The sequence below is a fragment of the Schistocerca americana genome, chromosome 11, assembly GCF_021461395.2.
Source record: "Schistocerca americana isolate TAMUIC-IGC-003095 chromosome 11, iqSchAmer2.1, whole genome shotgun sequence".
In the NCBI taxonomy this organism is placed as follows: Eukaryota; Metazoa; Arthropoda; class Insecta; order Orthoptera; family Acrididae; genus Schistocerca; species Schistocerca americana.
In genome coordinates this window covers 63134110-63161616 of record NC_060129.1, presented here as the reverse complement: position 1 = coordinate 63161616, position 27507 = coordinate 63134110, and the positions used below count along the sequence as shown (strand labels likewise).

Genomic DNA, 27507 nt, shown 5'->3' with positions numbered 1-27507 from the left:
GTGTCAACAGTGATTTGTGAGATGATCGCATCATCATCATTGACTCGCAAGTCGCCGAAGTGGCGTCAACTAAAAAAAGGAGTTGCAATACAGAGGCCGAACTTCCCCGCATGGAGCCTCCCGGCCAACAATGCCACACAATCATTTCATTTCATTTTTGTGAGATGAGCTGCGGAAGTGTCAATATAACACCCTGTAGTTGCTTTTTGTGATGTAGTATGGTGGAGAGAATGGGGAATTGCATGCTCGCTCTTAAATTTTTAGACCTATAAATGAGGGAAGCGCACGACCATAATCTGGTTACCTACCTTCTCTCACACTATCTTCCCAGCCTGTCACCCCACCAGAACACAGTTGACCCCCTAATACAGCTCTGCTACTCTTACATGTGGTACAAACATGTAAAATTTGTTCTTAAACCACATTATTTAACAATATACATTAATTTTATGCCATTAAAATACTATTTTTAATAATTTGTGGTACTTTCAGCCCCTGGAATGTGGAAACCATTAATTCAAGACAAAAATGATTAGTACCCTCCTTGTAAGAAATTTAACCCATTAGTGCTGGAATTAATTTTTTCATGATTTTTTTTTTTTAATGCATTATTATGTGTGTACAAGGCATCAATTACACAACAGAGTTGTTTTGACGAAAGTCATTACCGCCATTAGCGAGATATTTGATGTTGCCATATGGCAATGATAGGCGCTTTCACTACCTAAATTTATATGGATTACAACTTCAACTAAAATAAGTAGGTTATTGAAATTTCTTATTACATATACAAGTTTTGTGCAAATTTATTATTCAGTCTTCATCGTACAATTGATACTTTATAACACAGTACAATTAATAATCAAAAATCAAACCTTGAACTCAGCATTTTACATGAAATGGAATAAAATAGTCAATACACAATCCCACATTACACTTTGAACACATTGTTCTCACAATAGATTTACAGTCCTTCTGTGCACACTTTTCTTCTTCTTTCCTTCCGTGTGCTGGACGAGGTGGCCAGTCTTATCAAACCTAATTGAATCCAATATGCGGCTGTCAGAACATGCCCTTCATGCAGGTCTCCTGGCTCCTTTTGGTAAAGCTTGGTGTCCTTGCAAGTACGCTGTTGCTACTTCTCTCTTGAAATCAAGCTGAGAAATAGTTTGGTTTCTTACCTCAGATACAGATGGCTCTGGTATATTTGGACATGTAGCTGTTTCAGGTACAATTGGATCTTGTTCAGTATGCATTGATGGTGCCGGCGAATTACAGTGCTCGTAATCGACACCAATCCTTTCGTTATTTGGCATCCTTATTTCAGCATTAGCTCGTAGTTGGCGAGAGGACAGGTTGTCTAATAATCTGTAAAAATAAGAAATTAAATAGCAAATCATAATAAAGTCGGCATCAGTATACAAACAATTACAAACCAAAGAGAGGCATACTTACCCGCCAACATGTTAATTTCCTGAATCTTCATCTGTGTCTACATTCGGATGTGGTGGGGCTCAATAAACGCATCACCTTCAATATTGTCATTATAAAGAATCTCCAGCACCTCAGCAAGTGAGAAACCTCTTCTAAAACAAAACAGAGAAAATTTGTCCTTTTACTGAGTACAAGCGCCTAGCGTTGCCATATGGCAACTCCGACGTTCAAACGGCCTAAATGAACGTAATTTATTTCACAGCAAGCAGTAGCCTCCAAAGAATATATATTTGAGTATTTAAAGCACAACCATACTAAAAAACCAAATTATATATCGTAAGTTATTGTGTAAAACATACTTACTCGAACTTACACTCCATTTTTCTTCGTCATTCAGCAAACGACGACTTCCAACACTGCTTACACCGCAGAATTTAAATGTATTGTTAAAACTGTTGCAGTGTAGTGATCTTTACAGTCTTGCGGAATGGAATCCAGTGCTGTCAACACTCGCTTCTTTGGTGTCGCGGAATCAACGATTTTAATAAAGTGTTACAAACGTTGCCATATGGCAACACATGATGCTAATGGGTTAATGTAGGTTAATTTTTTACCAGGGAACATTTTCAATGGATGCTGCATAGTTCGAGACGTTCGAGAAAAACCTAGAAAAGTGACCTTTACAGGTGTCCCCACCCCCACGCTCACACCACAGCCGTGTCTGTATTTGTAGTATGTTGTTCATGATATACATCCTAACACTGTTCAAAAATTTGTCATTTAGCAAATTTTTTCCCTCATTTGCCTTCGTTGACTGGACTATTTAACACACAGTGTTTATGAGCGTGTTAGCCCTACAGTGTTGCAACATTTCAATACTGAATTTTCCACGTACTTATTGCCTCTTTTTAGAAACTATCATTGAGTATGCGTATCAAAAAGAACTTTGCAGGCATCAATTAAATCATTTATTCAAAGTGAAGTAGCAAATCTTGTATCAGGCTGATTGTCAGTTTAGAAGATAGGTACAAGTGTGTTAACATTTCTTCATTTCCAACTACATCTGTGAAAAATTGACATTTCTCTGTTTGCTGTTTGAAGTAATTAATGTGATGCTAAACTGTCTGAAATATTAAAAAATATAGGGTTAAGTATGGTGAGAAAGAAAGCATCTGAAGTGAACTGTTGCATAATGTGCAGTTTATACTGCTATATACTCACAGATATTACGACGAATTTGCAAAGCACTTGATGTCGACATAAAGTGTCTCAATTTTTCCACTACAATGCTTACATTTCCATTCTTTTGTATTCAAATTTTCAGTAGATGCAACTCGTGTTCAGAATCTAAATGTTGAAACAGTTTGCTGGTATTTTGGGATACTGATATGAATAAACATCTTGTTGACAATTAGCCTGTCAGCTTCTGTCTCGGGTTCTTCTATCGATGTTTGTGCTTGAACAGAACTGAACACCACTCAGAAAAAGTATTAACAACATCCCTGTCGGCAACAACTGGATCGTGTTGTTCCAGGTTTGTGGCCCAAGAGAAATTACAAGCCTGAGCTAAAGACAAAAGCCACAGCTCTTAGGGCAGGCACCTTAATGGCTGTACTTGAGCCAAAGTGATTAGTGTGCCAGGAATGACGTATTATAAAGTAAGTAGCAGTAGCACACAATACTGACTGAGAATAAAGAAAATACAAAAATGGTCCAAATGGCTCTGAGCCCTATGGGACTTAACAGCTATGGTCATCAGTCTCCTAGAACTTACAACTACTTAAACTTAACTAACCTAAGAACATCACACAACACCCAGTCATCACGAGGCAGAGAAAATCCCTGACCCCGCCGGGAATCGAACCCGGGAACCTGGGCGTGGGAAGAAAATACAGTCCAGTAGCTTTTCTTGACTGCAAAAATGCATCTCGTAACAAAAGTAGTAGTGCTGGACAATGTGTAGTAAATCATAAATAAAATTAAAGAACAAAACACATTTATTGATAGAAAACAAGGCAGAAAATGGTATGGGATATGCACTAAAGATCAGAAATGAGCTCTAAATACCTGCTTTAAACTCAACAGTTCCTATGACGTCATCTACAAATTAATCATTTTCGTACACTCTGAGCCTCAACTTGCGAGACTCCACTGCTGTCCATTTAACCGAAAACTCACCGTTGAGTCTGTTGTAGGGTACAAGTGGATGATCAGCATAGAAAGGGGAGCAAATACACGAGTTTGCAAGTATAGTCGAGGACTCGGGGCATTGCCACGACACGTGCAACCAATGGGTGTGGTGATAATTATAAAACACTACAATGACTGATCAGTAGTGCTAACTACTCAGTCATTGTACTGATTTGTATTTGTTGATGCTCATTGAATATTGACAGGGTGAGTCAAAAATGATTTTGCAACTCTGGAATGATATAGAAATTTATTGAGAACTCACAGAATTTGCAGGTGTGCCATTTTTTAGCAAATGACCTCAAGTTTCACATACGTGTCAAATGTCGTTTTGGTTCAATGTGACACTGAAAAATGTGAAATGCATACAAAAAACACAAATTATAGCAGAGGTAAATGCCATATAGTTCAGTGACTTTCACAGACTAGAAGACATAACGACAGTGTCTAGGTAAAAAGTCACTGGAATTGCCCGAGGATATAATTATATTTTTGATACTGCTTGCTAGACTCACCACTTTCCTTGCTTCTTTAATGACAATTCTCTGCCGCTACTTGTGCTGCTGCTTTTGTTAGCGGTTTTTGCATTTCTGTCACAGTGAAGTTTTTGTCATTTGTTGCCATGTAATGTTTGATCCGTACAAAAATCGTTTCGATGATGTCGAAGTGGCAGTGGTATGGTGGAAGACTAAGAACCCTGTGTTCACGTTGTTTAGCTGCCGTGTCAACAACGTATTGTTGAAACTGTGGATTCCCTTTTTTCACTGACACAATCGTTATTTGTCGGCTTGATAGGCGTCGGAGTACACATTGCTTTATCAAAAGTGATGCGGTACACAACAGTTGTAGCTGTCTCACAATGGCAAATTTTCCAAAATCCAATAAACTTCTTTTGAAAATAATGATTGTCCTGAAATTAATTTAAAAGCAACAAAAATATCAGGTGGTTATAATTAAAGTGCAGTGAAACTGGATAGATATGCTAATGTATTAATACAGACCTGATTTCCACTGGTGAGAAGTTAGTCCCAGTTGTGGTCACAAAGTGTAAATCTGGCACTGGACACTGTTTGTATGACGGTATGACTTCCACGCTGTTGTTTGAGAAGCCATAACGTGAGAGAACAGTACGACTATGAAGAAGAGAGGCCGTATGCTGTTAGTGAAACTGTTTTATGTGAACGGCAGTAATTACAAAGCTGCATTGAGAGACAGATGTCCGATGTGAGGCCCAACGTCGTTAGATGATTTAAAGGTGACGTTGACAAAATTTGAAAACGTGGTTGAGCTCGGCATGTGATCTAAAAGCGGAAGATGCTCTATCCTGGTGGAAGTTATTGATGAGATTGCTGTAGCTGTTACTGATCATGCAGCTAATGCTTGTGCAGTGTCGCAAGAATTGCCCACCCTATAGTAAGCAGTACAGAAACTTTTGCTGTCTGTTTTGTAATGGTACCAGTACAAGACCCAGATGGTGTATCAGTTGAAATCACATCATCCACAGCAGCACAGAATTTGCTTTTCAGTTTCTGGCACGGATTGCAGTTGATGACATGTGGCCGGGCAATATTCTCTGGGGAGATGAGGCACAGTTAAAGTTAGAGGGTGCAGTGAATGCACAGAATTGCCAAATTTCGGATACTGTTAAACTGTGTGATATGCATGAAGAGCAGTTGTAGTCACTTTATGTGACTGTGTGGTGTGAATTCTGTAAGACATGTCATATCTACATCTACATGATTACTCTGCAATTCACATTTAAGTGCTTGGCAGAGGGTTCATCAAGCCACAATCATACTATCTCTCTACCATTCCACTCCCGAATAGTGTGCGGGAAAAACGAACACCTAAACCTCTCTGTTCGAGCTCTTATTTTATTTTGATGATCATTCCTACCTATGTAGGTTGGGCTCAACAAAATATTTTCGCATTCGGAAGAGCAAGTTGGTGACTGAAATTTCGTAAATAGATCTCGCCGTGACGAAAAACGTCTTTGCTTTAATGACTTCCATTCCAACTTGCGTATCATATCTGCTACATTCTCCCCCCTATTATGTCATAATACAAAACGAGCTGCCCTTTTTTGCACCCTTTCGATGTCCTCCGTCATTCCCAGCTGGTAAGGATCCCACACCGCGCAGCAATATTCTAACAGAGGACGAACGAGTGTAGTGCAAGCTGTCTCTTTAGTGGACTTGTTGCACCTTCTAAGTGTCCTGCCAATGAAACGCAACCTTTGGCTCGCTTACCTCATGATATTATCTATGTGGTCTTTCCAACCGAAGTTGTTCGTAATTTTAACACCCAGATACTTAGTTAAATTGACAGCCTTGAGAATTGTACTATTTATCGAGTAATCGAATTCCAACGGATTTCTTTTGGAACTCATGTGGATCACCTCACACTTCTTGTTATTTAGCATCAACTGCCACACCATACAGCAATCTTTTCTAAATGGCTTTGCAACTGATACTGGTCTTCGGATGACCTTACTAGACGGTAAATTACAGCATCATTTGCGAACAACCTAAGAGAACTGCTCAGATTGTCACCCAGGCCATTTATATAGATCAGGAACAGCGGAGGTCCCAGGACGCTTCCCTGGGGAACACCTGATATCACTTCAGTTTTACTCGATGATTTGCCGTCTACTACTACGAACTGCGACCTTCCTGACAGGAAATCACGAATCCAGTCGCACAACTGAGACGATACCCCATAGGCCCGCATGTGATTAGATGTCGCAGTGTCTGAGCTGTGTTGGTCAAGCACCACACTTGAGTCACGCGTGCAGCTAGTACTCGACAGCTTTGTGCCTCTTGTGTGTACGCTGTGGTTTGAGGACCAGTGTCTCCTACTGCTCAATGTGTCACTTCTGCGGAGCAGAACATCAGCCACGTGTGAATTTGTCACGAGCCTGTGACATCAGTGGCTGTTGGAAAGCCGCAGTTGCTTTGTAATCCCCTGTGCATGTGCAGTGCATACCGTACCGTGTACAGAAACTTAACGAGGTGTCGCGTGCGAGAGGGTTTAATTATATCTCTAATGAGACAAAGATATCATCCGAGTGTTTTATATTTCATTATTGTTACACAAATAAAGAACAATAATTTTTATCTGTGTTTGTTATTTGTCATTTTTCCCATCACTTATGAGCAGTCTGATATAACTGTGTAATATGTGGATTTCAGGTGCTGTTCAAATCGGCCGCACTCAGCCACGTGTCTGCTGAGGCAGATGTAGAGACAGTGGATGATAACCACCAACATAGAAGGCAGTTGGATGATCCCAGGTCCGCCACTGCCGGCATACCGAGAACCCCTATTTTGGTGAGGAAATTGGAAATTGAACACTAATAATCCAGCTGTTACTTGACTTGTACTCAAACTGACATAATGTAAATGGTAAGATTTTTTGTGTGTGGAAGCAAAAACCGTACTGATAAACAAGTTGTCGCAATTCCCTTCCTTATAAAACCTTACGATGACACACTGTGTTGATCTTCTTACTGACTCCACATCTCTGGAGTAGTGTCAGTCACATTGTTTCATATTTTTTATACAGACAAAATCATCTGCATTTTTGCTAAAAATAGTATCTTACAGCTCACATATAAGGGATTGTTTCGTGTCATTTTTTTCTGAGAAAAACTGCACAATAACCCTGGGTTTGGTGTGGGGCGGTGGTGGGGTGAGTGGACTGCTGTAGCCTGTTGTGGGGTTGTGTACCACTGCGGGCTTCGGCGGGGACGAAGCCTCGCCGTCATTTCTAGGTCCCCAGTTCCTTACAGTACAATGCAGTGGATAGTACTCAGAAGAACAGTCCATAATGGAAGGGACCCTCCATAGTATACACTCGCTGTAAAAAAAGAAATTCTGAAGAATCAGAGATTACTGCATAATACGTGTAAAACAAAGTGTAGGTCAATAGACAGACAGATACTGAATGAAATACATTTGGTTGTCAAGAGAGCAACATGTGGTGCGTTCAAGGACTATCGTAGCAGAATATTGTCAAGTGATCCTTCACAGAAACCAGAAAAATTCTGGTTGTACAAACAAGCTGTTAGTGCCACCAAAGTTAATGTTGAGTCCCTAGTGAATGAGACTGGAATTGAAACTGAGGGTAGCAGAAGCTGAAATTCTTCAATCCAATTTCAAATGTTCCTTTACAAAGGAAAACGTAGGACAATAGCCCCAATTTAATCGTTATACCAATGAAAAGATGAATGGAGTAAGTATTAGTGTCAGTGGTGTTGGGGAAACAGCTGAAATTGTTAAAATTGAATGTAGCTCCAAGGCCCAACAGTATCCCTGTCAGATTCTATCCTGAATTTGCAGCTGAGTTAGTCCCTTGTCTAACTATGATCTATCATAGATCCCTTGAACAAAAAAACAATTCGTGGAAAGGTCACACCTGTGTACTAGAAGGGTAGTAGAAGTGATCCACAAAACTACCGTCCAGTGTACATGACATCGTTTTGTTGTAGAATCTTAGAACATATTCTGAGCCCAAACATAATGAGGTATCTTGAACAGAATGACCTTTTCAATGCCAACCAGCATGGATTTCAAAAACATTGATCATGTTAAACCCAACTTGCACTTTCTCACATGACATACTGAAAGCTTTGGATGAGGCAACCATATAAATGCCTTGTTTCTCGATTTCCGAAAAGCAGTTTTGTCAATACCACACCTATGCTTATTGTCAAAAGTACTATCATATGGGGTCTTGTGTGAAATTTGTGACTGGATTGAGCACTTTTTGATAGGGTGGATGTAGCATGTTATCTTGCATGGAGAGTCATAGTCAGATGTAGAAGTAACGTTGGGTATGCCCCAGGGAAGTGTGTTGGTATCCTTGATGTTAATGTTGTATATTAAAGATTTGCAGACATTATTAATAGTAAAATCAGGTATTTTGCAATTGATGCAGTTATCTTTAATGAAGTACTATCTGAAAGAAGCTGCCTAAATATTCTGTCAGATCTTAATAAGACGTGAAAATGGTACAGAGATTGGAAACCTGCTTTAAATGTTCAGAAATGTAAAATTGTGCACTTCACAAAAACAAGCAGCATAGTATCCCGTGACTGTAATGGTAGTGAGTCACTTTTAGAATCGACCAACTCAAATGCATGGATGTAACACTTTGTAGGGATATGAAATGGAATGATAACAAAAGGTTCACTTCGGTAGACTTCGGTTTATTGGCAGAGTACTGCGTAAGTGCATTAGTCTACAAAGGAAATTGCTTACAAATCACTCGAGCGACTGGTTCTAGAATATTGCGCAAGTGTGTAGGACTCGTACCAGATAGGACTAACAAGGGATATTGAACATATACAGAGAAGGGCAGCACGAATGGTCACGGATTTGTTTCATCCATGGGAGAGTGTCACAGAGATATTGAAGGAACTGAGCTGGAAGACTCTTGAAGGTAGATGTAAACTGTACTGAAAAAGTCTGTGAACAAAGTTTCAAGAACTGGCTTTTAATGATTACTCTAGGAATTTACTACAACCGCCTATGTATGGCTCACATAGAAATCATGAAGATAATATTAGAATAATTACTGCATGCACAGAGGCACTCTTGTCATTCTTCCTGTGCTCCATATGTGAATGGAACAGAAAAAAACCCTAATAACCAGTACAATGGGACACACCCTCCGCCATGCACCTCATGGTGATTTGCAGAGTATAGATGTAAACGAAGATGTATATCCTTGTAAATGAACATTCGCACACGTCGGTCAACATTGGCCTCCCTCTTGGATTATTTTGTTATTTATTTGTATTTATTTCTTAATTTTTTTGAAAGTAATTTTCAGATTGGTAAATGTGGTCTTTAACCCTTTGTGACGGTGTGGTTTCATTTGATTTTGTGGCAAGAGCACAGTGGCTACATTCTTAACCACGCTTCTGGACGTAGATGGTGCTGCCATCTAGCGATGAAAATTTGATTTACGCCAATATTTCTCATGTGGCTGCAGTTAGCGATTCAATTACAAGTGCCATTTTTGTTTGTGGTGTGCTGGTTCTCTTTTTCTTGATTCTTGATTGATGATTGAATTTGTCTTTGAAATGTAAGTTTCACACATGGAATAAATTCATAATACTTACATAAGTACATGCTATATGTATTGCAACAATAATGAAAATCATGTACTTTTTCCGTATTTACTCTGGTGGTTTCGTTTGAAATCACTGCGGCTGCAGGGGTAGTATTAGAAGCTTTTTTTTTTTCCGCGAAATGTTTTCTCGCAAATTAAAGGATGAAGTAGTTCTGGCTTGTGTTTTAGAAGAAATTCCTTTGGATGTGGACTGTGAGATTGACAGTACCATTGATAATGAAAGTGATATTTTGGCTGAAGACAGTGATCTTGATTCACTGGTGCCAAGACCAGTGATATCTAGTGTTGTTTCTGAAAGTGATAATAATTCTGAAAATGACAGTGATCACAGTTTCAGTTCTGAAGATAACATGCCACTAATAAGGTCTGTGAATTTTACATGGGCAAGGGATGACAGTACAATGCATTCTGTCAATTTTTTTAGGGGAAGTTGGTGTCAAAGGAAAACTGAAGGTGAAGGTATGCTGCCAGTTGATTTTTTATATTTTTTTTATATTTTTTTATTTATTTATTTTTAAATCTATTTGGGGACAACATGCTGGAATTCATAGTATTCCAGACTAATCTTTATGTAACTCAGAAAGGTAAGAATTACTGAGCTCTTGAAAAAGATTAACTCAAGGTGTTTTTGGCTATAAATATTCTAATGGGTATCAAACAACCTTGTGCATATCGTGATTGCTGGTCATCACACAACGAACTCAGAGATCAGTACATTTCTTCACTTATGTCATTGAAAAGATTCAGCTGCATTTTATCTCATATACATGTAAATGACAATGCCCTTATGCCACAAAAAGGGAATAAATGTTGTGACAAATTGTATAAAATTCGACCACTAATAAAGCAATTACTGACAGGGTTCAAAGAATGTTATGCTCCAACTAAGGAGCAATCTGTTGAAGAATGCATGGTGAAATTCAAAGGGCGAATATCATTCAAACAGTATATGCCTCAAAAGCCCATCAAGAGAGGGTACAAGATATGGGTCAGAGCTGACAAAATGGGATATAATTGCAATTTTGAGGTATATACTGGGAAAATGAGATGGTGCAGTTTAGAAATGTTTGGGAGAGAGGATTGTAAAAAATTTATGTAAAGGTTTAGAAGGTAAAGGATATCACATATATTTTGACAATTTTTTCCTGGTGTTCCACTTTTGCAGACACTAAAACTTGATGGTTTCCTAGCCTGTGGTACCATTAGAGCCCACAGAAAAGGACTTCCTCCTCTGTAACCGGACAAAGAGTTGCGAAGAGGAGAAAGTGACTGGTCAGTTCGTTCTGATGTGATTGCATTCATGAAATAGAAAGATAAACGTGTTGTCACGTTACTATCAACAATTGACTCACCTGTAACTTTGAAAGAAGTCGGTAAGAAAGAAAAGGATGGCACAATTACAAAAATACCTTGCCCACAGATAGTTAAATCTTACAATTCGAGCATGGGATGTGTGGATAAAGCGGACATAATGAATAGTTTCTATGCAATTAACAGAAAATCTAGATGCTGGTGGCTCAGACTATTTTTGTATACGATTGATATTTCTATTGGAAATGCATTTATATTATTTCGACTAACCAAGCAGAATGAAAAGAAAAAGCTAAAGGAATTTCGGCAGTGTGCTGTAGTTGGCCTTGTATCCAGTGTTTTCAAAGACAGTCCTGGTCGCCCAAGCGCATCATCTGAACTATGTGCCAAAAAGTGTAAAACTGTTGTTCCAGGCCGGCCGCGGTGGTCTCGCGGTTCTAGGCGCGCAGTCCGGAACCGTGCGACTGCCACGGTCGCAGGTTCGAATCCTGCCTCGGGCATGGATGTGTGTGATGTCCTTAGGTTAGTTAGGTTTAAGTAGTTCTAAGTTCTAGGGGACTGATGACCACAGCAGTTGAGTCCCATAGTGCTCAGAGCCATTTGAACCATTTTTGTTGTTCCAGTGGAAAAACACACAACAGAATCGAAACATCTGCCAGTACATGGCACATCGAGGCGATGTGTACGCTGCAGCACAAAAAGTAATCCACATAGAAACAGATGGACATGTTCTTGCTGCCAAGTTCCTTTGTGTTTACCAGCTGGAAGGAACTGTTTTGTGCCCTATCACGGAAAGTAATGAAGTTTATGGTGGTGGTCTCATTTGAAGCCACCGCATTTAGTGTGCAGTGGTTTCATTTGTAACCGAGCGATACGTTGTTTGCATTTACCGGCGTGACGTGTGGCTTATGAGCAACTGAGCGTCAATGAAATCCAAGTTTTCTCACCTCCCACCTAACTGTCATAGGACTTGCAGTGGATCCTGATGCAGTCTGGAATTCTTGTGCGACAGTCCGGATAGGTGTCTGCCTATTATACATTGCGACCCCTCTTCAACTGTCAGCGGTGTCTGTCAGTCAGCAGACGAGGTCGGCCTGTACGCTTTTGTGCTGTTCGTTGTAATGTCCCCTCCCCTTCTTTCTCTCTCTTGCTCCGTCATCGTCGTTTTTTTCTTTTCTCCTCTGCTGTCCGAACACTCTTCCTTCCTCCTTCGTCGTGCCGCGGCTATATCTCAGGGTTTTCGACAAAAGGGAGGGAGAAAGGGGCACATATGTGGTTGATCACGATGACATGGTCACCCTCATCTCCATTTTGGGGAGATTAATGACTGAAGCTGAAACTTATCTCTAAGAAGGTAAGTGCTCTCTTTTTCGAAAGGTGAAAATTGTAGTGTAGACTATAATTTTTATCGATCTATTAGATTGAAGGAACATGACACAGTTTCCAAAGTTCCAACTTTGGATGAAGTTTATATATCCCAAGGAGCTGAAATAAAACTCATCCGTTCCAAATGTCATTCACAACGAGAGTAGTCAGTTTTCTGGTGTGTGTGTGTGTGTGTGTGTGTGTGTGTGTGTGTGTGTGTGTGTGTGTGTGTGTGTAGTGGTCACCAATGATTGAAATGATCATTCCGGTAATTCCATTACAATATGTTTATTGGTTGCTAACCAACGTATCAATCAACTGACTATTCCGTGATTAATATATGTCGTATTCAAACAGTAAATATGCCGTATTCAAATAGTAAATCAAACCCCATTTACTGTAAGCACCAAGAACGATTGAACGATTACTATAACCTCCAATAATTCTTTAATAATTATTACCAAGTTAATGTCAAGAAATTATGGGGAGTATCAATTAATCCTTCACGTGACTATAACGTGCGATAGCCTACCGCGTATCTCACACTTCGCGCCATTATTTCAAAGTCCACACGCGATATGTTTATAACAAAGTTTGGCCGTGGCTCTCTAGAATGTTTTCCAAACCAGGTCCAGATTATGCATTATCAGTTTTAGATCAATTCTTTAAAATCAAAGAGGACCCGCACTCGATTAAAATTTATCTGCGCACGTGTCCAACTCGGAAGTTATTACCTTTTTCGAAGAAAAAAAATCATGCAAAAAAAAAATCTCGACTTGAGATGATGTCACGCGTTACTACCTATTTTGACTCTCCTACTCTTCCGTGACAGAAAGTATATCTGACTTTAATGGACATCCCGACAAGATTATTGCTTAAAGATTTCGTGGCCTACTCGGACGACTACCCGTTTAATGCTACAACGTGTCCCTTCACGTTTCCACTTCACTATCGCATCGGAACTGTGGACATAGGGATATTTAGGAGTGTGAAAATCTCACGTACAGATGTATGACGCAAGTGACACCCAATCACCTGACCACGTTCGAAGTCCGTGAGTCCCGCCGACTGCCCCGTTCTGGTCTCTCACTATGTCTAATGGCTACTGAGGTCGCTGATATGGAGTACCTGGAAGTATGTGGGAGCACAGTGCACCTAATATGAAAAAAGTTTTTTTTTGGGGGGTGTCTGGGTACTTTCCATCACATAGTGTATTTAGCAATTGCGAAGCATTGCCGGGTTCGCTAGTGAGGTATAAAAGGTGCACAGAGTGGTTGAAGTACTTCGACAATGTTACTTCAGGTCATACTTGTGTGATACCTTGATTATATCTGATTTAAGATCAGTGATAGGTGCTCCCATTACGTATCCTGTGAGTGATGTATTATTGTGGTATCTTGTAGGTGGAAAGCCCATCGGAGCTCAAGGGCGACAATGCTGAGGCCGCTGTGGAAGTGTGTGCCGATGTGGAGGATGGGCAAAAATTTCCAAAGCCTGCCGTTTCAGATACTCCTGCCCAGGTAAGAATACAAATTGAGTATTCAGTTTTCAAAATTGCAGTTGTTTTATTGTTGTTACAGTATAGCATTACAGAACGTGTTCAAATAAGTATTTGCTAACTTAATATGTTAAAAATTACTGTAGGATTGAAAGCTAAGGCGGAAGTAATACAGGGGAAGCCCGCATAGGGGACACAGACCATTTTCCTGAGTCCCACAAGACCTATAGCTGCAGCAAACACTTGAAGTTGCCAAACCTTCACACTGCCACCGCACAACTCTTCCTACTAGCATTGTTCTACAGTTTAAGACAGACTGCTGTCCTGCGTCATTGTGGCAGCCTGTGACTGTGTGTTCATTTTTGTGAGTTTAGTACAATTCTAAGTTACTTGTCTAACCAGTCAATTATAACTGGGACATTTCCTGACTGGCTGAAATATGCAGATGTTAAGCCTCTATTCAAGAAAGGGGATAAAGGGATGCCATCAAACTACAGACCGATTTCACTTTTGCCAGCATTCTCAAAAATTTTAGAAAAAGTAATGTACAGGCAGCTTCTCAACTGTCTGACCACAAATAACATATTATCAAGAACACAGTTTGGATTTCTGAAGGGTTCTGATATCGAAAAGGCTATTTACACCTACAGTGAAAATGTACTTAATTCAGTAAATAACAAGTTACAAGCAGCAGGTATTTTATGTGATTTGTCAAAGGCATTCGACTGTGTACACCACAACATCTTTTTAAATAAATTAGAATTCTATGGTGTCATGGGCAGTGCTGCAAAATGGTTCAAGTCATATCTCGCTAACAGGAAACAAAGGGTGTCAGTGCAACAGACTAGTGAATTAAGTCATCAGTCATCATCAGAATGGGAAGAAATTACATGTGGTGTCCCACAGGGATCCATCTTAGGGGCATTGCTTTTTCTTGTGTACATTAATGATCTCTCATCAGTTACACTGCCAGAAGCAGAGTTCGTTTTGTTTGCAGATGACACAAGTATTGCAATAAATAATAGTGTGTCAAGTGTAGTTCTAGAAAGATCCGCTAATGAGATTTCATGAATATTAATAAATGGTTTAAAGCCAACTCACTGACATTAAACTTCGAAAAGACTCACTATGTGCAATTCAGAACCTGTAAGAGGTTTCCACCCAGCATATGCATTAAGTACGAAGAAGAGCAGATAGAAGAGGGTGACAGTCTTAAATTCCTGGGATTACAACTTGATAATAAATTCAGTTGGGAAGAGCACACCACAGAACTGCAGAAACGCCTTAACAAGTCTGTGTTTGCAATTCGAGTGTTAGCAGACATAGGCAACATAATAGTGAAAAAGCTTGCATACTTTGCCTACTTTCATTCCATAATGTCATATGGTATAATATTTTGGGGTAACTCTTCAAGTCAAACAAAAGTTTTCAGAGTCCAAAAGCATGTAATACGTATTATTTGTGGAGTAAATTCACGGACATCTTGTAGAAACCTCTTCAAAGAACTGGGTATACTAACTACTGCCTCTCAGTATATTTACTCCTTAATGAAATTTGTCCTAAATAATATATCTCTTTTTCCAACAAACAGCTCAGTTCATACATTCAATACCAGGAACAAAAATGATCTGCACAAGGACTTAAAAGCACTTAGTTTAGTTCAAAAAGGTGTCCACTACTCAGGAACACTCATCTTCAATATTTTGCCAGCAAACATAAAAACTTTAGTTACAAATAAAGAACAGTTTAAAAGGAGCCCAGAAACAAATGATGTATTGTATATATTCATACTATTAGTATTGTTATTTCAGGTTTTTCTTTCTTTCTCTCTCTCTCTCTCTCTCTCTCTCTCTCTCTCTCTCTCTCTCTCCTTTTTTTTTTTTTTTTTTTTTTTTTTTTTTAAAAAGTGACATGTTCCACATCCACGAGGATCTCCTCAACATGGATCCTTGGAACAAAAACCTAATCTAATCTAATCTTTATGGTTGTAGTGATTATTTCGAAATTGCTGTAGTTATTGGTTTATTTGTTGTTACTGTTATCTGTTGTGTGGTGCAAATCTATTTTTCTTTGGTCTTCCCGGTTCTTAAGAAAAGCCCTGAAAAAACAAGTAAAAATATTTATGTTCTGCTTCTCCATCTGATTTAAACTTTGGAAATTGGTTTGCAAAGTTCGTACCCATCCCTGATTGAAGTTGTCGTAACAATTCTTTCAGATTTCCTGTACTATTTTGGCAGACCATAGTCTTTTTCCGTAGCTCCTTTTATGCTTTTTCCTAACTTCTCCCAGATTTTCTGCAAATCCTGTTAATTGGAATTAGACTTGCTGGTAGAAGTAAGTGTGAAAGAGGAATCAGTTCTTTCCTGTACCCTTTTTTTTTTTTTTTTTTCCCCCCTCCTTGTACGAACTCTTACAATTTTTCCTCCGAGGCAGGTAAGGTGGTATGAGGACTCCAAATTTCATAGAATCCCCTATCTCGGTCAAGTATCTCAACCCTTTCTTTTGTATTAGAGATGTCCTCGCATACTGTTCTCGAATTTGTACGTACAGCTTTAAAATGTTCGTCAGTTTCACTGTGAACTAAATCACGCTGATCATTTATTTCCTTTTGCAGCTCCTGGGGTAAATTGATGATTTCATTTTCCAAGATAAAAACTCTGTGTGTGTGTGTGTGTGTGTGTGTGTGTGTGTGTGTGTGTGTGTGTGTGTGTGTGTGTGTGTTTATGTTAGACTTAATATTTCTTCTTGTTACACTAGCCTACCTTGTTGCCGTAGCAGGAGGAGAGGTGATATTCCTACACGATGTGTTCCAGGCGGGAGGTAGGGAGTGCTGATCAGCTTACTGGTAGGCTTGAGTGAAATAAAATAGCTCTCGTGAACTAAACACTACTCTGTAGGTAACAACTGTAGTTGTAAATTGGAGCTAGCTCCAGCTAAGGTTCATTACCTTTGACAGTCGAATATGTAAGGGTCTTTTAGGAAAAAATACCATTCTGCCCAGAAAGCCAGTGAAATGCTACAGCCAATTAGAAGATAGCAATGAATTGGAGCGTTTTCAATTGCTCCAATGCACACACACTCACAAAAGAAGATTCAATGTGAACAAATAAAATATATAGCAGAACACAACATAAACTCACTACTTGAAAAATCAAGAATTTCACTGATGAGTTAAACAAAGAAACAAAATTTTAACAGCAGGACTCCAAGATATGAGAAACACAATAGAGGACCCATTCGAATCCCGAGGGTGTAGGATTTATAACTGGAAACCAGGCCACAGAGTTATGAGCAATTTTTAACAGTATTTATAGCAAATATTACAATAATAGATTCACTGGCTGATTTTCAAATAGTACCACAAAGTATTGCAACTCTGCCATTTAAAACAATGAATAAAACCTGCACAATTATAAGTGCTCATTCTTCTGTAAATGAAGAAAACCTAACAAAAACATATTTTGGGATTCTCTCAAAGTGTGAACAGAATAAACAAAACAAAAACAAAAAAAATGTACAAATCTTCTTAAGAGACTTCAGTGCCCAGCTGAGAAAAGGAAATATAAGATATAATTGGAAAAGGGAGTCTACGTAACTTTACAAGCAGGAATGGTAAAATACTTGTAGAACTCCACAAAGAACACAACTTTATTTTCAAATCGACATACTTAAAGAGGTAGCCAAATATACTGAAAACTAGAAAACACTCGTGACTGGAGGAATGGGTAGTGGTAGCTAGACCTAGCCTGTATAGACACAAATTTTCTTAGGAAAATCTACACTGTTAAAATATTAAGAGGAGTAGACATAGGTTAGGGCCACTGCTTACTTAAAATGTAACTGATGATCAAGAACCACTAGAAACAACTTGAGAATCTAGCTTCCTTGAACTCACAGAAAAAACATGCTTGGCGGGCTCCATGAAGAAAGACACTAAGTGTAGTTAAAGTTTCAAACCCGCAAAACAGAAGAAAATGTCATAACCTCAAAAATGAAAGCAAAAAATTCACACAAAATATAGGAGAATTGAGAGAGGATTCTATAAAGCCATAATAAACTCTATAGAAGATAATTACCACGAACCCAATTTCAGGAACTAGTACAAAATCTTTGGGAAATAACTACAACAGTATGAGCCCCCCTATGCTAACAATGAAAGGTGATGATGGAAGAAAGGCAAACAGTAATGAAGAAAATGCTGAAATCATGGCAAAAGCATTTAATAAACTTTTTAATTGTGAAGAATCCAAAAAGCTCTTATTAATTGACATACACCCAAATTAAAACCATACTTAGCAAATTTGATCCCTCCACTTCCCAAGAAGCAGAAAGTCTCTTCAAATGAGAAAAAAATTATAAGGCATGCGGAGAAGATCAGGTTTTTGTTGAAATGTGAAAATATTCAAGTGACGCAATCAAGACCTGCATACATGAGGCTCTAACAAAAATTTGGATAACAGAACAATTCCCTGAACATTGGACCACAGCCATCATCCGACCACTACTCAATAAGAAGGTAAGAGCAATCTGGACAACTACATGGGAATTCCTACTAGACTGCACATACAAGATTTTACCCAAGATACTATATGGAAGAGTCGTGGAACAACTAGAACAAGAGTTAAGGGAATAACAAGGTGGTTTCAGACAATGGGGAAGCTGAGCAGAGCAGATCATTAATTTAGAATTGGTTATGGCATACTACAGGGAATGGAACAAACGTTTGGCCATAACATGTGTAGATTTAAGAAGACATATGACTGTTTCCATAAACTGTAATACTAAAAACTTTTAGGTGTCTGGGACTCCATCCAAAACAAATTAATAGGACTTACTCTAACGAGTACCAAATTAAAGTAAATTTTAGAGGAGAAATTTCTGAACCATTACTTGTAAGAACAGGCTTAAGACATGGTGACTATCACCATTACTGTTCAAATGTGCACTGGAATACATGATGAGAGAATGCTATAAGGCTAACCCAAAGAAAGGACATAAGAATTGGAAGTGCTTGGGATTTCCTCATAAACTTGCTCTTCTACCCAACAATGTTCAAGAAACCAAGCAAGTTAAATCGCTGCAAGAAATAGCACAGATAATTGGCCTCAGAGTATCATTTGAAAAAAAAAAAAAAAAAAAAAAAAAACCAGATTATCTAACTGACAAACCATTTGTAAACAAAATTACAATAAGAGAACAAGAAATCAAAATTGTTGATAAACTGTTGGTAAATTTAAATATTTAGGTGAAATTGTAGCTTACAATCTAAATAAGAAACCATCATGGCAAAATAAAACATTAAAAAAACTGAACAGAGAAAATTACATTACCATAAACACATACAACAAAGAAAGCCTATCCATAGATACAAAATTAAAATATTATAAAACAGTTACACAACCAGAAATAACTTACGCAGCTAAAACTAACTTCGAAACAACCAATACAATAAATTGACAAAATACTTAAGAAGAAGAATTAGAACATGCAAAAATAAAAAAAAAAAAAATATTAAGTAAATGGGCATTGGAGAAAAGCTTCAAATGAAACAGTATACAAGAAAATAGAACCAGTAATGAGCACCAGGAAAAAGCGTTTCTCATTTTTTGGACATCTGATGAGAAAATCAGAAAATATGTCTGAAAGAATAGATACCATCTTCATATAGTTAAGGCTAACCAGCCAATGTCCTCCGCCTGTGTGGATGCACACACATTGCCCGAACTCTTACGGGACTCTGTAAGATTGTCTGCTGTGCGTAATGAGTGTAATGGGCAGGGGCACTACGAATGTAGTGTGTGGACAATAAGTTGAGAATGTGGGTCTCACGGGGAGCGTGCCAGAGATAAGTCCCTGCAGTTACATTACCCTCTGTGTCCTCGATGGCTCAGAGGGATAGGGTGTCTGCCATGTAAGCAGGAGATCCCACGTTTGAGTCTGGGTCAGGGCACACATTTTCAACTGTCCCCGTTGATGTATATCAATGCGCAGCTAAGGCTCTTGTTTTAATTGTAATTTTATTCTAATCTTATCCTCAAAATCCCCATGTGAGCGCTACATAGGGGATATTACTGTAGTGTCTTACTAATTTGTAGCTGAGTGGTCAGCGTGACGGAATGTTAATCCTAATGGCCCGAGTTCAATTCCCAGCTGGGTCGGAGATTTTCTCCTCTCAGGGACTGGGTGGTGTGTTGTCCTATTATCATCATCATCATCATCTCATCCCCATTGACACGCAAGTCGCCTAAGTGGCATCAACTCAAAAGACTTGCACCAGGCGAGCAGTCTACCCGACGTGAGGCCCTAGCCACACGGCATTTCTTTTAGCTGCAGATAAAATTAAAATCAAAACATAGTGTAACTGTCACAGAACAAATGTATGATAGTTCCATATTTATGCATTGAATAACTGTTGTAGTGAGTTGAATGGAGTGTAAGCTTGTGCGTGTGTCCTATGGCAGGACGTGGCAACTCTGCTCTGTTCCTATCCATGCTCTTTCCGAACTATCAGTCCTAAAGTAATTTTGAACAGACTGTGCTGCCTGAGTAACTCAATCAAATGGAACCACTTCATATTACTAAATGCAGTTTTCTTACATCACTTACAAATCCAAGGAGTGAGTAGTTCTCCTCAATATAAGGGTTATGTTTTAAGTTTTTGCAAATGACCACCCGATAATGTTATTTGAGACATAAAGTCCAGATCGTAATATTGACAATATTATGAAGGATAGATGGCAGAAAGCTTGACATGTTGAATTGCAGGCAGGCTCAAAAGAAAACTTGGCTTTCAGCCAAAGCCTTTTTCAGAAAAGAAGACATGTATTGTCATAGGCAAGCACACCTACAACTACATTATTACTCCGAAAGCCACCCAACGGTGTGTGGCGGAGGGCACTTTACGTGCTACTGTCATTACCTCCCTTTCCTGTTCCAGTCGCATACGGTTCACGGGAAGAACGACTGCCAGAAAGCCTCTGTGCGCTCTCAAATCTCTCTAATTTTACATTCGTGATCTCCTTGGGAGGTATAAGTACGGGGAAGCGATATATTCGGTACCTCATCCAGAAACGCATCCTCTCGAAGTCTGGACAGCAAGCTACACCGCGATGCAGAGCGCCTCTCTTGCAGAGTCTGCCACTCGAGTTTGCTAAACATCTCCGTAACGCTATCACGCTTACCAAATAACCCTGTGACGAAACGCGCCGCTCTTCTTTGGATCTTCTCTATCTCCTCTGTCAACCCGACCTGGTACGGATCCCACACTGATGAGCAATACTCAAGTATAGGTCAAACCAGTGTTTTGTAAGCCACCTCCTTTGTTGATGGACTACATTTTCTAAGGACACTCCCAATGAATCTCAACCTGGCACCTGCCTTTCCAACAATTAATTTTATACGATCATTCCACTTAAAATCGTTCCGCACGCACACTCCCAGATATTTTACAGAAGTAACTAGTACCAGTGTTTGTTCCGCTATCATATAATCGTACAATAAAGGATCCTTCTTTCTATGTATTCGCAATACAATACATTTGTCTATCTTAAGGGTCAGTTGCCACTCCCTGCCCCAAGTGCCTATCCGCTGCCGATCTTCTTGCATTTTACTGCAATTTTCTAATGCTGCAACTTCTCTGTATACTACAGCATCATCCACGAAAAGCTGCATGGAACTTCTGACACTATCTACTAGGTCACTTACATATATATTGTGAAAAGCAATGGTCCCTTAACACTCCCCTGTGGCACGCCAGAGGTTACTTTAACGTCTGTAGACATCTCTCCATTGAGAACAACAAGCTGTGTTCTGTTTGCTAAAAGCTCTTCAATCCAGCCACACAGCTGGTCTGATATTCTGTAGGCTCTTACTTTATCAGGTGACAGTGCGGAACTGTATCGAACGCCTTCTGGAAGTCGAGGAGAATGGCATCTACCTGGGAGCCTGTATCTAACATTTTCTGGGTCTCACGAACAAATAAAGCGAGTTGGGTCTCTCACGATCGCTGTTTCCGGAATCCGTGTTGATTCCTACAGAGTAGATTCTGGGTTTCGAGAAATGACATGATACGCAAGCAAAAAACGTGTTCTAAAATTCTACAACAGATCGACGTCAGAGATGTAGGTCTATAGTTTTGTGCATCTGCTCGACGACCCTTCTTGAAGACGGGGGCTACCTGTGCTCTTTTTCAATCATTTGGAACCTTCCGTTCCTCTAGAGACTTGCGGTACACGGCTGTTAGAAGGGGGGCAAGTTCTTTCGCGTACTCTGTGTAGAATCGAATTGGCATCCCGTCAGGTCCAGTGGACTTTCCTCTGTTAAGTGATTTCAGTTGCTTGAACCTCACACACACATGACCACTGTTTCCGGCCAGGACCTCCAGAACGACCAGAGACGTGCGAGTTGTACTTCCTTGTGTCATTGTGTGTGACTATTGTTTTGTCACTTCTTTCTACTTTGGCAATTGGTCACCTGCAAAAAATACTGTTTACAATTGGTTCAAGGCGTATTGTACACTGTGAAAGGAACTGATGTTGTTTTCATACAAAAAAATGCACTGACTGCAATCTTCATCCTCTCAAGAAGCAGTGAGTCTTTTCAAAATCATCATTTACAGTAACAACAAGGTATTGAAAAATTTTCCCAAAATTAGTTTAAACTTGTGAAAAACAGTATAAATGTTAAAGGTGAATATTTTGAAACAATAGAATGATTTGTACCAAAAAAGTTTTTGTATTTCATTCCTTTAGTAAAGAAATTTGAAGGGTTACCATTCAATGTTTGTGTTCCACCACTTCAGTTACATGATCACCTTCATTGCAATACCCATTCATGTTGTCATGATATCTTCATGGTCCCCTGTGTACAAGGTGTGTGAGAAAAGTAATGAGACTGATTTTTTGTCTACCGAAGTGTTTACTTTTTTCAAACAACAATATTGTCTCCTTCAAAGTTGTTCCCTTCAGCAGCTATACACTGGCAGAGTTGGTGTTCCTAATCTTGGTATCAGTGCTGAAAGGCTTCAACTGGTGGGGACTTCAACCTTTTGAGTGTTCTACAGAGTCCTTTTAAGACATTTTTCAATTTCAGGAAAAGAATATAAAAAGTCACAATGACTCAGATCAGCTGGATTGGGGGAGGGAGAGACTGCCTTTTCAAGGCACAAATTCCATTATGGATGTGACTGTGACAATGTGTTGTCAGATACGTTGTTCACTAGTCTGCAGTGTCAAACTGTGATACGCAGTGATGGTGTCGAACAGGTCACCTGTCATCCTTGTTAAACATCAGTCTGATCTCACAAAAGCGTGCACTCGTTCAACGTTTTCATCACTTTTTAAAGTGAAGTTCTCCCTGTCTCAGGTTCATCTTCAGTGTGTTCTCAGCCTTCCAAAAACGATTTGTGCAGGCAAAAGACTTACGCTCTTGATAAGGAATGCTCCCTGCGGGCCTGTTTCAACTGTTAAAAGATCACACTTACAGATTCCCCAAGTTTGACAGAAAACTGATGGCATAATGAAACTTCCTGGCAGATTAAAACTGTGTGCCCTACCGAGACTCGAACTCGGGTCCTTTGCCTTTCGGTGGCAAGTGCTCTACCATCTGAGCTACCCGAGCATGACTCACGCCCGGTCCTCACAGCTTTACTTCTGCCAGTATCTTGTCTCCTATCTTCCAAACTTTACAGAAGCTCTCCGCAATATCCTTTCTTTCAGGAGTGCTAGTTCTGCAAGGTTCGCAGGAGAGCTTCTGTAAAGTTTGGAAGGTAGGAGACGAGGTACTGGCAGAAGTAAAGCTGTGAGTACCGGGCGTGAGTCGTGCTTCGGTAGCTCAGTTGGTAGAGCACTTGCCCGCGAAAGGCAAAGGTCCCGAGTTCGAGTCTCGGTCGGGCACACAGTTTTAATCTGCCAGGAAGTTTCATATCAGCGCACACTCCGCTGCGGAGTGAAAATCTCATTCTGGAAACATCTACGAGGCTGTGGCAAAGCCATGTCTTCCAATATCCTTTCTTCCAGGAGTGCTAGTTCTGCAAGGTTCGCAGAAGAGCTTCTGTAAAGTTTGGAAAGTAGGAGACGAGGTACTGGCAGAAGTAAAGCTGTGAGTACCGGGCGTGAGTCGTGCTTCGGTAGCTCAGATGGTAGGGCACTTGCCTGCGAAAGGCAAAGGTCCCGAGTTCGAGTCTCGGTCGGGCACACAGTTTTAATCTGCCAGGAAGTTTCATATCAGCGCACACTCCGCTGCAGTGCGAAAATCTCATTCTGGTGGCATAATGTTGGCCTAAACTCCAGTATCCCTTATCCATAACAGACAATAAAAACAAAACTTCACTGATAGTGCTCTCAAGAATCACATGATGATGGCTATTGAAACTCCAGCTGAGCTTCTGGAAGGGATGAACAAACTGTTTTACACAAGCAGCACGACAATGCGCTGCCAGACCACTCACATTGTTGTCAGCCTGCAATCTTCTTCATTCGGTACTGAATGAGGAGATAGTTGTGGTGTGGATGTTCACTTCAGAACTCTACTTTTCAGCCCCCCTAGGAGGCTCACAGTTCTTCAGTGAGTACCGTATTTACTCCAATCTAAGACGCACTAGAATCTAAGCCGCACCTGAAAAATGAGACTAGAAGTCGAGGAAAAAATTTTTTCACAAATCTAAGCTGCACCTGAAATTTGAGACTCTTAAATTCAAGGTATAGAGAAAAGTTTTAGGCAGCACCTCCAAATCGAAACAAAGTTGGTCCATTGTAATTTGAGACACAATTTATGTCAAATGAATGACGATATAGCTACAGTAGTTTGGTTCGAGTCGTAAGCTTAGCAGTTAAGCTTTACCAGGTAGCCATTGTTATGCGTCAGGCACTCCGTCCGTATTTATAAGGGTACCCTTCCTTTTCCACGTGCTTTGTCTGGTGTGAATTGATTGCTTATTTTTCTTTGATCTGATAAGTGCCGTTCATTTTGTTATAGGTATTTACGTCACTTTAAGCTGAAAATGCATTACTGTACTGTGTCCTGCATTGTTTGTTGCATTCTGATAATGAGTATTTACGGCTTGTCGCCGCTCACGGCATGGCTTGGTTACAATTTAAAAAAAGAGAGAGAGAGGAATCATCTCATTACCGAAACAATGGCAAGAGACTGCTATTTGTTGTTACTTACACTGCTGCTTACTTTGATAATGATCAACAAGAACCAAATAATAGACTGCGTGTGATAGATGTTCTGAACGACAGTTTAGTGAAAATTTTTCTCCGATTGAAAATCTTGGCAGATGCCTCTTTAGTATCTTAGGTTCTGGACAGAAACTAGAGTCATCTTAGATATAAAAATCTAGTCAATTGCCATGCTTCATTTCTGACTGTATCACTATTAGGCATAAAAATAATACGAATGTAAACATGACATGATATGTATATTCTTCCGCGTTTGCTGTTGTCTCACTCTAGTTTCATAGTTTATTAGGCAGACAGGATTTAAATGAAATAGCAGCAAACACAAAACAATACATGGTAAAATGTTTATATTCATATTATTCTTATGGTTAAGAGAATACTGCATGTGATTCACAATTCATGAAAGTTCCTATTAGCAACCATCTCTTCTCACAGGTAGGAAAATATTCACAACGTACAGTTGGCCATATTGACAAACATCCCAAACAGTCTCGCCAGCTGGATTTTCGTGTTGTTGTTGTCGTTGTCGTTGTCGTTGTGGTCTTCAGCCCTGAGACTGGTTTGATCCAGCTGTCCATGCTACTCTATCCTGTGCAAGCTTCTTCATCTCACAGTAACTACTGCAACCTACATCCTTCTGAATCTGCTTAGTGTATTCATCTCTTGGTCTCCCTCTACGATTTTTACCCTCCACGCTGCCCTCCAATACTAAATTGGTGATCCCTCGATGTCTCAGAACGTGTCCTACCAACCGATCCCTTCTTCTGGTCAAGTTGTGCCACAAACGTCTCTTCTCCCCAATCCTATTCAATACTTCCTCATTAGTTATGTGATGTACCCATCTAATCTTCAGCATTCTTCTGTAGCACCACATTTCAAAAGCTTCTATTCTCTTCTTGTCCAAACTATTTATCGTCCATGTTTCACTTCCATACACGGCTACACTCCATACAAATACTTTCAGAAACGACTTCCTTACACTTAAATCTATACTCGATGTTAACTAACTTCTCTTCTTCACAAACGCTTTCCTTGCCATTGCCAGTCTAGATTTTATGTCCTCTCTACTTCGACCATCATCAGTTATTTTGCTCCCCAAATAGCAAAACTCCTTTACTACTTTGTGTCTCATTTCCTAATCTAATTCCCTCAGCATCACCCGAATTAATTCGACTACATTCCATTATCCTCGTTTTGGTTTTGTTGATGTTCATCTTATATACTCCTTTCAAGACACTCTCCATTCCGTTCAACTGCTCTTCCAAGTGCTTTGCTGTCTCTGACAGAATTACAATGTCATTGGCGTACCTCAAAGTTATTATTTCTTCTCCATGGATTTTAATACCTACTCCAAATTTTTCTTTTTGTTTCCTTCACTGCTTGCTCAATATACAGATTGAATAACATCAGGGAGAGGCTACAACCCTGTCTCACTCCCTTCCCAACCACTGCTTCCCTTTCGTGTCCCTCGACTCTAATAACTGCCATCTTGTTTCTGTACAAATTGTAAACAGCCTTTCACTCCCTGTATTTTACCCCTGCCACCTTCAGAATTTGAAAGAGAGTATTCCAGTCAACATTGTCAAAAGCTTTCTCTAAGTCTACAAATGCTAGAAACATAGGTTTGCCTTTCCTTAATCTAGCTTCTAAGATAAATCATAAGGTCAGTATTGCCTCACGTGTTCCAATATTTCTACGGAATCCAAACTGATCTTCCCAGAGGTCGGCTTCTACTAGTTTTTCCATTCGTCTGTAAAGAATTCGCGTTAGTATTTTGCAGCTGTGACTTATTAAACTGATAGTTTGGTAATTTTCACATCTGTCAACACCTGCTTTCTTTGGGATTGGAATTATTATATTCTTCTTGAAGTCTGAGGGTATTTCGCCTGTCTCATACATCTTGCTCACCAGATGGTAGAGTTTTGTCAGTACTGGCTCTCCCAAGGCTGTCAGTAGTTCTAATGGAATGTTGTCTACTCCCGGGGCCATGTTTCGACTCAGGTCTTTTAGTGCTCTGTCAAACTCTTCACGCAGTATCATATCTCCTATTTCATCTTCTTCTACATCCTCTTCCATTTCCATAATATTGTCCTCAAGTACATCGCCCTTGTATAGACCCTCTATACACTCCTTCCACCTTTCTGCTTTCCCTTCTTTGCTTAGAACTGGGTTTTCATCTGAGCTCTTGATATTCCTACAAGTGGTTCTCTTTTCTCCAAAATTTTCCTGGAGGCAGTATCTATCTTACCCCTAGTGAGACAAGCCTCTACATCCTTACATTTGTCCTCTAGCCATCCCTGCTTAGCTTTTTCACTTCCTTTCGATCTCATTTTTGAGAAGTTTGTATTCCTTTTTGCCTGCTTCATTTACTGCCTTTTTATATTTTCTCCT

General features: G+C 39.7%; 1 protein-coding gene across 3 annotated transcripts in view; it reads left to right on the top strand.

Moving 5' to 3' along the window:
* Positions 1-27507, top strand: part of LOC124554044 (cell division cycle-associated protein 3-like) — a 112695-nt gene that overhangs the window by 51575 nt on the left and 33613 nt on the right. For all 3 annotated transcript variants that reach the window (XM_047128081.1, XM_047128079.1, XM_047128080.1), the window contains 2 exons: positions 6816-6953; positions 13842-13958. In XM_047128081.1, the coding sequence (XP_046984037.1) occupies positions 6816-6953; positions 13842-13958 (255 nt within the window). The remainder of the gene's footprint in view (positions 1-6815; positions 6954-13841; positions 13959-27507) is intronic.